This window comes from Macrobrachium rosenbergii, chromosome 2, assembly GCF_040412425.1.
Source record: "Macrobrachium rosenbergii isolate ZJJX-2024 chromosome 2, ASM4041242v1, whole genome shotgun sequence".
Classification (NCBI taxonomy): domain Eukaryota; kingdom Metazoa; phylum Arthropoda; class Malacostraca; order Decapoda; family Palaemonidae; genus Macrobrachium; species Macrobrachium rosenbergii.
The window spans coordinates 56,453,665-56,470,313 of NC_089742.1; the positions used below are offsets into that span (position 1 = coordinate 56,453,665).

The 16,649-nt window shown below is 34.4% G+C and overlaps 1 protein-coding gene across 1 annotated transcript; it reads right to left on the reverse strand.

Annotated features, from left to right (window-relative positions):
* Positions 1–4,201: 4,201 nt before the first annotated feature.
* Positions 4,202–8,876, reverse strand: LOC136847328 (uncharacterized). Its single transcript, XM_067118909.1, has 4 exons — positions 8,762–8,876; positions 7,995–8,106; positions 6,152–6,527; positions 4,202–5,223 (listed from the first exon to the last, which is right to left on the reverse strand). Exons 2-4 carry the CDS (start codon positions 8,100–8,102, stop codon positions 4,988–4,990), a joined length of 720 nt encoding a protein of 239 aa, XP_066975010.1. The 5' UTR covers positions 8,103–8,106; positions 8,762–8,876; the 3' UTR covers positions 4,202–4,987.
* Between the last annotated feature and the right edge of the window lie 7,773 nt (positions 8,877–16,649).

Here is a 16,649-nt window from a genome sequence, read left to right on the forward strand (position 1 = left end):
GGTTTATATATATATATATATATATATATATATATATATATATATATATATATATATATATATATATATTACTGTACGTATGTATGTGTATGTATTTAAAGTGATTATGCAATTATTTATTTGTATTTTTATAATTTACTGATGGTTCAACGTAAACCAACATTTTAGCTTGTTTCGTTACAAGGAATATTTAGAATGATTATTTATATGTCTGTAGATTATTCATTGTTCGATATCAATCAATATTTTCTGTTTTTGTTAAAAAATAATATATAGTAATTTAACTGAATAAAATAGATGGATTATGCAAATTGATTTTATACTTAGCTTTCTCAATTCTTCTTATAATTCGCTTTTCCTGCACATCAGTATTGGTCGATAATTGGCCAATGTTCATATTTCGATGAATAAAACAGCTTATTTCTTACAGCTTTACTTATATGCCTAACGATTACTGATATTCAGTAAGGGGATAAACTTTTCTAACAAAGCTGTATTAGTGATACGCGTGGAGGTATCAGCATTGTTCTAATCGACTGTGTTGATTTTCTCCGTAAATCACATTACACGATTGCAAGCGAGACATAGCCATGCATACGTGCGAGGAACGTACAGTACATGACTTGAAAAATCCTGTGAAAATGAACTGAAGAAATGACACTTTCTTTGGAGAGAAGTTATTTTCACTTCATTTTTATTTTATTGAAGCAATGGCACTTTTTCTGGAGAGAAGTTATTGTCACTTCATTTTTAGTTTATTGAAGAAATGGCACTTTCTTTGGAGAGAAGTTATTTTCACTTCGTTTTTAGTTTACTGAAGAAATGACACTTTCTGCTGAGTACTGCGTCTCATTCCACTTTTAGTTCGTTGCAGTGAACAAAAAAATCAATTTTAGCATCAGCACGTTTTATTCATTATTAATTGTTAAGTTTATTGGGATAGTCGTGATGAGAAGAAATGAACCAGATTAGTAAAATAATGTGCATTTGTTAGGATACAACTCAAAGAACTTATACATTGTTCCTATGAGTATATACGTATATACTGTAGTTTATATATATACATATATAAATATATATATTTATATATATAAATGTGTGTATGTATATATATATACATATATATATATATATATATATATATATATTATATATATATTATATATATATATATATATATATATATATATATATATATATATATATATATATATATATATGACTAGTCATACTATCGTGACGTTTTTCATATTCACAAAGATTAAACCACAAATATAGTTTAACATCCATTAGTGTAATTCAAGAATAACTTATACCAGTAGGTATGAATCATGCCTGTTTTTTGGAAACAACGTTGACAGGTGATTTTTGACCACTGAGCCAAATTATGATGGCAGGCTCAAAAGTCACTGAACATGGTTACCCTAACAGGCATCGGTTCGAACCTGCTTGGGGACGAAGCACTTATGAATCATGATTCTTTGGGTTATATATATATATATATATATATATATATATATATATATACATATATATATATATATATATATATATATATATATATATATATATATATATATATATATATATATATATACATATATATATATATATATATATATATATATATATATATATATATATATATTATATATATATATATATATTAAGCCACAAACGCCGTTTGTATTCAGTTCATATACCTTAGGAATAACTTAACCCAAAGGGAATAGTGATTCATAAGTGCTTCGTCCCCGACAGGATTCGAACCGATGCCTGGTTTAGAAACAACAATGTTCAGTGACTTTTGACCTCTGAGCCATCATATGCTCAGTATGTAAAAAATGTATATTATATATGTATGTGCGTGTGTGTGTGTCTGTGTATATACATAAAGTTAACATACCTTAGTTTTACTTCAGACCACTGAGCTTATTAACAGCTCTCTTATTTTTACGTGGCTAAGAACCAATTGGTTACTTAGCAACGGACCTACAGCTTATTACAGGAATCCGAACTCATTATAGCGAAAATGAATTTCTATCACCAGAAATAAATTCCTCTAACTCTTCTCGCCATTGCTGAGACTCAAACTCGGGCCTAACGAGTGCTAGTCCTCAGTTTCACCGACCTCGCTCAGTGAAGAGCTTGTGTGTATATATATATAAATGTATATATATATATATATATATATATATATATATATATATATATATATATAGAGAGAGAGAGTGAGAAAATATATATATATAAGAGAGAGAGAGAGAGAGAGAGAGAGAGAGAGAGAGAGAGAGATGCATGTAGACACCCAGAATCATTGTACAATGAAAATGGAAAGACAAAGAACAAATAAGAAATAAAAAGAGAGAAACAAAGAAAGGAAAAACTGACAGAAGAAAACAGAATCACACATTTGTGCCCCCATCACATGACGGAACTTGTGGTATCACACGAACTCTCCCTTTGAGAAAGTGTATATATCAAGTCTCGTGACGGGAAAAGTACATACGAGCATACCAACTTTCTCTCTATGGAGATGTACACCAAATTCCGTCATTGGGAAGCAAGAGGCGCATGTGCGATAAGGGGTGACATGTGTTGCCAGCAAGCTGACAAAATACCCCGGACAGGGCAAACATTTGCACACAAGTTGCTAAGAGAAGCGAATCAGTATTGAGCTGCTTTAAGGAAATGCTGTGAAACGGAAGAGTAGAAACGAAAGGAAAAGTCCGAGGAGAATCATTTCCAGAACAGGTCGAAGATTCATAACGAGGGCGGAGGAGGATTCCGATCTGTGAAGAAACGGTTCGACTTTGAAACGGTTTGAATTTGAAACGGTTTGAATTTGAAAGGGTTCGAATTTGAAACGGTTTGAATTTGAAACGGTTCGACTTCGAAACAGTTCGAATTTGAAACGGTTTGACTTCGAGACAGTTCGAATTTGAAACGGTTTGACTTCGAGACGGTTCGAATTTTAAACGGTTCGAATTTGATTCGACTGTGAAACGGTTCGAATTTGAAACGGTTCGACTTTGAAACGATTCGAATTTGATTAGACTGTGACACGGTTCGAATTTGAAACGGTCAGCATTTGACTTTCAGTTTCGCGAGTAAAGGGAGGTTTTCAGTAATGTTCTTACGAGACGCAAATAACAGAAATTGTCTTGCTTTTTTGAGGGATCTTACGGATCGCAAATGTTATGGCAATATACAATGATAAAACATAAAACAGAAAAATAAAGGCAGAAGTTGGTCTTTAAATTAACTTTCGCTCTCTCGTTATCTTGCAGCTTTAGATGGCAGAATTCCCATAAATTATCGACCAGTGAAATATTATATATCCACAAATCGTAATTTCCAGATAATACCTAAACTATATATAGAGACTGATTTCGAATGAGTCACAAATAAAATTTGATTAAAGATTTTTTCAAATAGTACATTAATAGTGAAAAAAATCAAGATAAAAAATTAAAAGCTTATAATTAAAGATGACCAGACTTTTTTCTTTTAAAGTTCAAGAAGAAACTGTGACAGATTAAGAGACTTTTTCCTTTTAAAATTCAAGAAGAAACTATAACAGACGACCAGACTTTTTCCTTTTAAAATTCAAGAAGAAACTATAACAGATTACCAGACTTTTTCCTTTTAAAATTCAAGAAGAAACTATAACAGATTACCAGACTTTTTCCTTTTAAAATTCAAGAAGAAGCTGTGACCCAAAATCTCCAAATGCTATTTTCGTTTCTGCTAACGGTATGCAAATGAAAGCTTAGATATTTGCATAACTGACAATGAAAGACAGTAGAGTAAATCTAGGTCACTGTAGCAGTAGTTACTCTAAAATTAGATACAGTAGATGACAGATGTTGCTTTTAGTTCATCCTTGCAAACGTGCATTTTTAATATTTATTTGTTTCATTCTCAAGAAAATTCATGGTTAGCTGGTATACATAAAGAAACTTTATCTACAATGATTTATTTAAGTAATATTTTTTTAAAAGACTATTTTGTGGTTGTCCTAAGCTTCTATCCGCAACACTAACGGACAGTCAAGAGTGATGATATACAACCTTCATTTGACTATTTTTAAATATTCTTCTGTTATCTTTTAAAAACAACTAAAGCTTTCTTCGTCAACCATAGGTGAATTATTCATCACATTTACTCTCTATAACTCCCGGTAAAAGAAAAGCCGCACTATCAGATATGATATTTTATTAAAATGTTAACAATGTTACATAGCCTTATAAAAATATAGACAAGAATAAGGATTCTGTAGTCAGATGCGTCAGTCATATTCGCATGACTAGGTCTTGTGTCTGGCCTGTACTAAATTGGATCTTAAGTGGCTTCATGTGGGTGTACAGGTTCTCATCACAAGGTATAAGAGAGACATCAAACAACAAATAACAATATAAATATACAATTATGTACAAAGGATAAATGAACTTTTATTAAGCGTCTCTTATACGCTGGAATCAGGTACGTCAAGGGTCATTTGTCACATAATAAATTAAAGCCTGCAGCAGCATTTCAAGTCGTTGCCGTGGCCTCGTCAGTAGGCCCAGTAAAGTCCAGTAGTCAAGTTCTGTTTATGGCTCCTCCAACACAAGCTGTCGAGGACGACCATCCGGTAAAGCGTTCGACTGGTATGGCGTTAGGTGGGGAGCCCCGAAGGCCTCCCAATATCAACGTCAAAATGTCTTTGGCGTTCAAACGATCCGAGTAACTCAATGGACTGTGCTACGAGTCTTGCCAAAGGCATGGCCAGCATGCCTAGTTCAGGCAAGACCCCAGAAATAAATACAACAATAAATACAATGAGGATGCAGTAGAGCGAGTTTCCGGGGTGGGTGACCTTCTTCATCTTGGTGCGTCTTCTTCTTCATGTTTCTCTTCTTCTTTGCCAGCAAAGGAGACGTTGGAGACTGAGCTCGTGCCTTCAACCTTCCCCCAGAAAGCTGGACGGAGATATTCATGTCCTTTATTCTGCCTCCGATTCTTTTTCTTCTAAGTCTTCTTGGTATTTGGTGATGGCATCTTGGACGGCAGTAGCCAGGCGCTGTACGACCGGGGTATCAAGAAGGGCACGGGCAGAGCTGACGTAAGAGCTGTAGGAGTCATGTGGGTATTCGTATTCTTCGTAGCCCGTGCCACTGGCATACCCGGTACCAGTTTCAAAGATACCCTTAATGTCTCCTTCGTGGACATAGGCATAAGCTGTAAGAAAAAACAAGAATTTTAAGAACAACCTTTTAAATACAAATGATAAATAATTTTTACTTTAAAATACGAAATAAGAAAATCATAGCTATCGATTCTTTAGCACAGGCTTTATTCCTCTTAAGTATTTCGCATGAGATAGATAATGGCCATGGACCCATCCTTTTGAAAAGAATCCTTAAATAAGGAGATTTAACTGATGTAAAAAGACACCGAATACGTTATCTGAAAACAACCGTGAATTTCTCAGCATAATAATTCTTACCTCCAAGAAGAGCGAGACCGATGATAGCCAGGATGAAAACAAGCCATGAATTTCTCAGCCTAATTATTCTTGCCTCCAAGAAGAGCTAGACCAATGATAGCCAGGATGAAAACTAGCCATGAATTTCTCAGCCTGATAATTCTTACCTCCAAGAAGAGCTAGACCGATGATAGCCAGGATGAAAATAAGCTATGAATTTCTCAGCCTAACAATTCTTAGCTCAAGAAGAGCTAGACCGATGACAGGCAGGATGAAAACAAGCCATGAATTTCTCATTCCTAATAATTCTTACCTCCAAGAAGAACTAGACCGATGATAGCCAGAATGAAAACAAGCCATGAATTTCTCATTCCTAATAATTCTTACCTCCAAGAAGAGCTAGACCGATGATAGCCAGGATGAAAACAAGCCATGAATTTCTCAGCCTAATAATTCTTACCTCCAAGAAGAGCTAAACCGATGATAACCAGGATGAAAATAAGCCATGATTTTCTCAGCCTAATAATTCTTACCTCCAAGAAGAGCTAGACCGATGACAGCCAGGATGAAAACAAGCCATAAATTTCTCATTCCTAATAATTCTTACCCCCAAGAAGACCTACACTGATGACAGCCAGGATGAAAACAAGCTATGACTTTCTCACTCCTAATAATTCTTACCTCCAAGAAGTGCTAGACCGATGATAGCCAGGATGAAGTTGGCGATCTCAAGCCCCTTGACGCCCACAGTAAGGAGGCCAGTCTTGAAGCTGGAGAGGGCAGCTATGGCAGTGGCAAATACTGCTGCCGCTCCTCCCGCAGCAGTACCAGCCGCTCCAATGCCAAGGTTGGCGAGGTCAATGTTGGCAAGATCCAGTGTGCCGAGGTTGGCGTTGTTGACATCGAGGTTATTGAAGAAACCTAAGATGTTGCCGATGAATAAGAGGAAAGCGCTGAAAGGGTCGGCCAGTGGCGTTCCCGCCACGACTCCGGACACTGTGTTTGTGACCTGCCCAACTTTGTCCACTACGGCGTTAGCTATTTCAGTTCCGGCTCTCTGAAAATATACAAAAAAAAGAAAATGACGTTAATGTATCCTTTTTTTCCTCTCTCTCAGGAAAAATACATGATACGTGGCGGAGATGTACTTTTCAAACAAAAGAAAAGTTAATCTGGCGGTCTAATTACTTGATTGCAAGTCCACATATAAAACTACCTCGGTATCGAGAAAAATGTTTGACTTACTTGATATCTGTAATGAATTTTTCGGAAATAATGACCATATATATATTATTTAAAGATATTACATATGCCCCTGAAAATTGCTTAATTAAATCATTACAAAATGAATCTGGAGCTCTATCCCTCTTTTCTTTTCTCTCTCTGTTTACACACACGCATACACACATACAAACACGCACTATATATATATATACATATATATATATATATACATATATATGTGTGTATACATGCATATGTATGTGTGTATATATATATATATATATATATATATATATATATATATATATATATATATGTGTGTGTGTGTTTCTTCGTTTTTATCTGTTCATTAGTTTCTTGCATTCATTTGCCTCATTTCAACATTTTGGCATCTTATCTCATGGTATCCAGCTGCAAAATGATGCCTGTGTAGACTTTTCCCATAAAAATGTTTGCATATATATATACACAGTATATGTATATGTATATGTATATATATATATATATATATATATATATATATATATAATGTTTGTTGTATGTATATATATACATGTATAATGTGTGTGTGTTTCTGTCCCTATGTGCGTGTGCTAGACGTACATATCTTCATGATGTATTTTAATGATCATAATATTCGATCTAATATGCGGTTAATTGGAATTACATACACATATACTCTTCGGGCTATTCCCATGTCAACTATCTATTCAGAGTTATGTATATGTGTGTCCTTCCGCCATTATTAATGTTCTATTTTCAATTTTTCATTAATTCCTTGTCTTCTGTGCTATGAGCGTAAAAATTAGTAATTTTATATATATGCAAACATTAAGCGTAATGTTTATAGTTTACGAACTCTTAACTTTGAACTATAAAATGTTGCCATTTGCTGACGGAAATTCCAAATCCCTGGGTAACCGGAAGTAATGATTATCGCAACATAAATTTGAGACCGGTTCTTCTATCAGATTTGAGCAGGGGAAACGTATGACAAATAACGTTACCTGAGGGTTAGAAAATTGTTGCGCGAAATCTAGATAATAGTATCTGATAATATCCCAAAGTACCGGAAGTTCTAAATTGTTGCCAATAACTTTAATCTGCCGTTTCAGTCTCAAAGACTCCGCAGGACTGACAATAAAAGAAATGAGGCTCGTTTCCACTGACCTCGAAGGGCGCTTTCGAAAGTACTCGATACGGAGTTCCTTATTTCCTGTCGCAAGACTACTAAAGCCAGAGTCAATGAACCGAACGCGTTGTTTACAAAATGGAGCGAAGGAGGGCGCTCACCACTTACCCCTTTGGAGTGCTGTATTTCCTGTAGGTGATTGGTTTCTGCCTCCTTCGATCTAACGACCAGCGTTAGTCCAAGAAATAGCAGCGCGCTTAACCACGGGTGCTTCATGGCTCTGTTGGGAAAGAATGTTGGAAAATAAAGATAAATTAGGATATTGACTTTCGGCGTATATATTCATTCATTCTTAGGACGAAAGAATTAAGGATGGAGATAATCTTGGGAATATTGAGAAATTATCAATTAAAGTTGTAATTGCAAGCAAGGTTTGCTTGCTACTTTTGATGGAAACACTAAATATGATTTAGGCAAAATACATGGCATTTTGCAGTAACTGCAATCTGTTAACTTTTCCTTCAGCTTGTCAGAAAATATACAAATTACTTTAAATTTTCTGAGAATCATCCAAAAAAGTAAAAACTTTAAATTTTCCAAGAAATTTGGATTCTAAGTCCCAGTGGCTTTAAATTCAAATCTAAAGTCTTCCTGGTGAGGAATGTGTTCTGGTGAAAATAATTCTCCAGTCTTGCAGTTGCACAGAAAGCACCATATGTTTACCATTCGCACTAAACCGAACTCCTTGATTAAATATCATTTCACGGTAGCTGTGAATAATTCCGTTGGTTTTCTCACTGACAAAATCACTGTGGTTCGAAGTTCACTGATTACTGTAGAGACAGAAGGATCTAAGTGATGAGAGTAGGGCGTACAGGTCGATGGGAAGTTACACTAGAGGCCGCTAAAGTAGAGAAACATACTCGAATACTTACATTTTTATATATATATATTTTTGGACGGGCCCTACACGGTCTACCTATTAAGCGACTAGCGACAGCGGGACTGGAGCGTTGGCAACTCATGCACCCTTTTATATCTTCCGCCCGCTCACAGTGACCTGGTAAGAGAGGGTTGCCACAAAGGGAATTTCCTGTCATTTTCATAAGGGAGGTTCGTTGGATATTACAAGATTTTTATTTCAACTGTAGAATATTCAAGATTAAGAGTAATTTAATGTTCAGAAGAAATTAATACGGCAAAATAACACTAACCGATTCGTTATTAACACTTGTCCAATAGATAATATCCCTCACGAATTAAGCTTTCCCGTCGAAAACCCAGGAACCACCAGGTAGTTCTTCTTCTTCTCTCTCTCTCTCTCTCTCTCTCTCTCCTTTCCTCTGAGTCTCTTCCTTCCTTACTTCTTTCTTTTTATCCGTTCATCGTATGTATTTTCTTCGCTTCTGCTTTGCTTAGCTGTAATCAAAACTTTGGATAGCTATCTATTACGGGATTGAAATCCACAAATTTCAGATCTTTCTTCGCGCCGTACAGCAAGAATTTCTGTTAAGCAAAATCCTCAACAACATAATTTGTGTAAAACAGGAAGAATAAAACAAAAAGAAGCTCGTTCAGGTTCTACGGTACTAGTCTTGAACAGATGCCGAGAACGCTTTTCTGATGCTTTAATATTATGTGATTTCAGACAGGATCGCAAATTTTCTTTGACAAAATATGGAATAAGTTCCCATAAAATAATCAAATTCTGTTCATTGTAGATTAATCTTCAGAGTACCACGTAAACATAAGGTTCTCTCTCTCTCTCTCTCTCTCTCTCTCTCTCTCTCTCTATATATATATATATATATATATATATATATATATATATGTATATATATATATATATATATATATATATATATATATATATATATATATATATATATATGTTTGTGTGTGTGCGTGTGTGTGTGTGTGTAATGTATGTATGTATACTTGTTTGCGTGCGTGCAAAAGCACGAGCGTCAAGGCAAGTATTTTTATTGTATTTATATTATATTACTGTATATATATATACATATATATATATATATATATATATATATATATATATATATATATATATATATATATGGCTTATATTTGAGACAGACATACGGGCAAAGATTTTTTTTTTTTATCATTTATAATCATGATGAGCATAAATTCCTTTTGCAAATACTGATGAGGTACTTTGGAGACGGATTCAACTGAAAATTCCTAGATAATGTACCTATGGCGAGAAACAAGCTTATCCCTACATGTGACCATACACACGAACGCGCTCATATTTCGTGTACACATTTGGGAGTTGCGAGTGTTCACATCCTAACGCATAGTTTAAGTTCAATATACGCAAGAAGAAAGATCCGTCGTGTGTGTTTTGAGTAGCAATAGTGAGCAAAATAACGAGATAAACAGACAGGCTAATTCGCTTAATGATACAAATATATATACGACGTACAATATAGTCAAGGAGTGATTGACCCAGGTTTTAATTCAGCACACGTCCAGTTATCCATTTATTTATTAATCATACTAAAGAGTCGTTTTTCACCTTGAAGTAAAAGTATTTCTTAAGATGAATTTAAAACATTTAGTTTAAAGTTTCTATTTCTTTTTTCGATTATCTCTATTACTGTACTTTTCTGCCTCTTCCTTCTTTTCGTCATCATTATTGTTATCAGTGTTTTGTTAACGGCAACATGATGATGATGATAATAATAATAATAATAATAATATTATTATTATTATTATTATTATTATTATTATTATTATTATTATTATTATTATTATTATTATTACACCTTTCCAGAAGTATCAGAGAGAAGCAAAGCTCTAGATTACGTACTCTCGGAAGTACTCAGTATATAAACCTATATGTATATGCTAGAACAATTTTTATATACTCTTTTCACACGCATTCTTATGTGTTTGTACTTTTGTATACAGCATACAGTTTAGTGTTTCCAACACAGAAGAAATCACACTAGAAAAATTTAATAGGCCATGGGTAGTGATATTAAGAGATAAATTGCAAATTTCTCTCAGTCTTAATTAACTGCTTTAGGGAGAGTCGGTTTACGACCGTAATATTGCCTAATGTTTCCACTTCATTAAGCTCCCACTGGTTTTAACAACCAAACTGAAGTTTCTAAATGCTAGTGCTTTGTGTGAACACCAATGCTTGCATATTGATTCTGGCCTTTATAACATTTTATTGTATTTGATTTTTACTTGACTGAAGGTATACGCAGTCAGTGTAACAAAAGTCCTCAATTTCAAAATTCTTTGTATGCTGATGATGTCACTACTTGTTGCGTCAGATGGTGTTATTATTTCGTTTAAACTAATCATAATTAACCACAGGTCAATTCGCTACAGCTGGACCTTTATTTTACCGATATCTTCTTCAGCACTCTTTAAATCATCTGACACGTATCCAACTCCCTAGGAGACCCATAGTTGTACATGCTTGTCAAAGCATTCTTTTCCCCCTTCGAAGCTCACAAAGGGTCACGTGACCTGTACCAGCTATGCATACGGTATCATCATGATGATGATCATCGTCGTCGTCGTTGTTTCTATCCCTGTTATCATCATCACGCGTTGTTTTGAGTTATGTTCCAGCTGGTAAAAACTTCTTCACTCTTCGACACCGGATACGAAAGGTCCCACGGATGTGGCGAGCTTTTGCAGAGGGGGTTGGGTTTTTCGGGGGAGGGGAAGGAGAGAGGGGTAGGGGAGGAGGAGGAGGACGAGTGGTGCCAGTAATGACTGAAGAAGAGTTGGAGGCGAAGGGGGTTGCAGGAATGGAGTAGGAGGAGAAGAGTATGTGAGGAGCAGAGGGAATGAGGAGGTATACTAAGTCTAGAAGTTGAGCTCTGGGGAGGCGGGAACAGCTACGAGGGCTTGCCAGTGAGGAGGAAGAGAGGCAAGGTGGGGAATTTAGGCGTAAACTGTGTCTGCTTAGCGCAACTGTGTCACGATGTCCCAAGACAATTATATTCCACAGCCTTATCTCTCGTTATTTTTTTCCTTGTGCTTTCTCCCTGGGGACCCCGGTATGGTATGGAAGGCTCCCATTGTTTATACCCAGGTCAGACCTGCCGCTACTCGCTAACATTCATCTTTGTGACCGAACAATAGTCCTACCCAACGAACTTTTCACAGTACGTTCTCCTCCAGAACTGATAAGGATTTCTCTTCCCGCGTTAGAGCTCGACTATGACTCGAGAGTATTCTTCCAGCTGTCAGTTCAAAGTTTAATAGAGACAGAGCCCTGCTTTCGTTTCCTGCTTTCCTGCGAAAGCACTGGCGGTACCGTGTCAGATTTCTCGGGCAATGAACACTTCTGTGTCGGACGCACACTCTTCTGTTACTGTTTCAAAGACGTTTTAGGCTGTTCCTAGCATTCTTGGCCTAGATCTGAATTGTTCAGTCCTTTTATTTTCCTGTCTCCTAGTTTTAGTTAAAATCTATGGAAGCTTATGTATATACATTATACCTACATACAAGCACACATACTGTATATATTAGAAATAATCAACACACAATCACACGTGGAACAGAAATAAATTTCTGACTCACATCAGGATCGAACCCAGGTCTTTCAAAATATATATATATATATATATATATATATATATATATATATATATATATATATACTGTATATATATATGTGTGTGTGTGTATACATGTGTATATGTATGTGTTTGTGTGTACAGTAAATTCTAGTGAAACTGTTTTCATTGTGAAATAAGGAGCAGTGTAGTAAATAATTCCATCTTGATCAGAGATTCGTACAACTCTGCAGTATTTGGAACTTAGATATTAAATGTTAGATGCCCAAATATTTACTATTGCACAGAAATAGTCGAACTACTGTACATACTGGATGACTCTGCCTTGCTGAAAAATGTACGAATAATAAATAGTAAAACTATGTGGCTTAGGTACAGGTATTAACCCGCTCACTAGTTAGCTGTTTTTCATCATATTGCACAGTTTTAAAGTTTTTGTAACTTTACTCTGTATATTTTATACTTTGCCAGAAAGCGATAACTTTGTGGGCCTGGCCTATTATCTAGACCGCATTATTAAAAAAAATGTTGGATCACAAACTTTTATTTAGGCAATCAGAACAGAATAATCCCAGCTGTCTCTCTCGTTCGACACATACACTTATACACACATACACACGCACACACACATGTATATATATAGGCTATCTCTCCTCTCTCTCTCTCTCTCTCTCTCTCTCTCTCTCTCTCTCTCTCTCTCTCTCTATATATATATATATATATATATATATATATATATATATATATATATATATGTATATATGTATATGTGTGTATATATATATATATATATATATATATATATATATACACAGTATACATATATATGAATATAAGAAGGCCCATAAAACACTATTTGAACGTTGCAACCAACGTTCAAATAGTGTTTTATGGGCCTTCTTATCTTCATATTATACTGTAGTATTACAATAAAAGATATCATATATATATATATATATATATATATATATATATATATATATATATATACATATACATATACATATATACGATAATTGCGATGACAAGCCTGTGTGCTTTGTACGTGAAACGTATTCCTACAGTGCTCTTAAACTCACTTATAATTCAGCCCTCAAGATTTTCGCCATTAGATAGGATGGCTCTGAAAGTGTTATTGCTTTTTTTTATGGATGGAGGTCACTGATCCCATGACCCTTCCTGACTTCTCCTGCCCTTGGGCAGAAGAAGACCAAAACGTCTAGTCGAAGTCTGACTACTAGATAGCGCTATCCATTCTACCAAAGGGGAAATATATTGCCACTGTCTGACCTTCGTAGTCTGCCATCCATCCAAATGCTGACCAGACTCACCGTTGCCTAACTTCCGTATCTGACGACCAGCGTCGTTCTAGATTTGTTCCTTGAAAGAAGCTTCATATTATCAAGAAAGTTCTGATGCCGTAATACGGATTTTGTCCAACAATTGCTTGATCACGTTTTCGAGGGATTACTCAATAATAACGCTATGTTATTTCACATAGATTATCTGTCTTTTGTAATAACGATTGTTAAAAGATGATCAGTCACTCTAAAAGCATGCGAAATATATATATTCGCTTCTTATCAGAATGGGTTACATTCATTTCTTATAGATTTGTCTAACTAGATCATAATTCCTTCGTTCTAGCTACATTATTCCGGTTTTTTAATTTGCTCGTCTTGCAAGTTGCGGTAATTTTGTGAAGAAATCTTGTCTGACTCATGTTCTGTGAAAAAAAAAATTCTGATGCAAATATGAAAACGTCTAATTAAGATTATATCGTTTTGAGTCTGAAAGCGTAGTTCCTTTCCATTGTAGACCCTCCATTTTTAGCCGCATTTTTGATCAATTAGTGGGCAGCCATGACACTTTTTATCACCTCAGCTTGTGGTATTTTTGAGTTTCTTGTCGTAGAGATTTAATGGCTGTGCCAATCCACCCTCTGCTTCCTTTTCCAGGAGATAATTTCCATGGTCGACTTTCAAAAAGCTTTCCTTACCTTTCTCTGTTTTCATTTCGGTTCGTTGTTTTATGCGTGGAAAGTCATCCAGTGGCTTTCCCACCACGTGACTCTCTCTCTCTCTCTCTCTCTCTCTCTCTCTCTCTCTCTCTCTCTCTCTCTCTCTCTCTCTCTCTCTATATATATATATATATATATATATATATATATATATATATATATATATATATATATATATATATATATATATATATATATAATATATACATATATATATGTGTGTGTATATATATGTATGTATAGTATATATATATATGTATACATATGTATGTGTGCTTATATGTATATATATGTGTATATATATACACTGTATGTATATTATATATATATATATATATATATATATATATATATATTGATTAATTAATCCTTATCCTGTAACGCGGGTGTGGGTTAAGAGATTGTATTCATACACCAACACAGACGTATCACTAGAATACACAGAAAACTCATCGTCGTACCATTTACCTCTATTTGTTTGCCATCTTCCATTTGAACACTCATTACTCACGCACCCTCGTTACCATTTGCCTTCATAGCTTTCTCCTGTTGCAAGCACTTTCAGCCTCTTTCGATAATTTCTGCGATTTGTCTTCAATGTCGCTGCTGATCTGCAAGCAACAGCCTTTTCTCACGGCCTTCAGGACCCGTGTTCTTATGTCTCAGTCTGGCACCTACGTGTGATTTCCAATTATATGATTTCTTGCACTTGGAGCCTGTGACCATACTAGCTGTGACGCCAGATAACCAACAATCAGTCACTCTGCCTGACTTCTTACATATATATATATATATATATATATATATATATATATATATATATATATATATATATATATATATATATATATATATATATATATATGTGTGTGTGTGTGTGTGTGTATACAGTATATGTGTATATATTTGTATATAATATACTGTATATATATATATATATATATATATATATATATATATATATATATATGTATATATATATGTATATATATATATATATATACCTATATATAAGTATAACTGAATCACGAAAATATGGAACGTGATGAATATATAAATAAAGACAAAATCCACGCAGGAAAGAGAAACAATGGAGCGCTGCGAGGCCTTGCGACTGTCGTCCTGTACTTAGCATCTCTTTCCTTCGTGGAATTTGTCTTTATTTATGTATATATATGTATGTTTGTGTATATATATGTGTATGTGTATATGATATATTGTATATATATATTATATATACATATGTATATATAATATATATTATATATATATATATGTATGTATATATATATATATATATATATGTATATATACCTATATATATATATATATATATATATATATATATATATATATATATATATAACATATATATATAACATATATATGTATATTCATCCATTCTAAAACTTATTTTCTTGACTCTTTATCCCGACGCTTAACGACGCTTTAAAGAAGCAAAGCATATATCACTAACACGTAAAGGGGGCTCTTTTCTAGAGTTTATTTTTTTGTCATCAGCATGGATGTATTTGATTCTTATAACGCGCCGGTGAAAACCTGTAATTTCGGAGATGACCCCTCTGCAAATTAGATTTTTTTTTAACTTCTCCCGCTTTTAAATATTCTACTATCTTGACCATTCCCGTTAGCAATTTAAAATAATGGCTAAAAATAACCGCAAGTTTCTCTCGTTAGGGCGGATTAATTTTAGCGCCATTAAATCATTTTCCTCCAGGAACGACATCTATAAACTCTCTAGACTCCGGCAAAATTTCGGCGCAGTAAAAACGTCTTTACATTTTCCTTAAATAATAAAAAAAGAAAAGGAAACGCTATCGACTTGAGTTGTAAAGAAAAAATTAATACCTCTATAATAATAATAATAATAATAATAATAATAATAATAATAATAATAATAATAATAATAATAATAATAATAATAATCAATAGACCAGACGTGACGTTGATTGACAAAATCAAGAAGAAAGTATCACTCATTGATGTCGCCATACCATGGTACACCAGAGTATATGAGAAAGAAAGAGGAAGAAAAATTTTTAAGTATCAAGACCTGAAAATCGAAATAAGGATATGGGATAAGCCAGTGGAAATTGTACCGATAATCATAGGAACACTAGGCACGATCCCAAGATCCCTGGAAAGGAATCTGGAAAAACTAGATGCCGAAGTAGCTCCAGGACTCGTGCAGAAGAGTGTGCTACTAGAAACAGA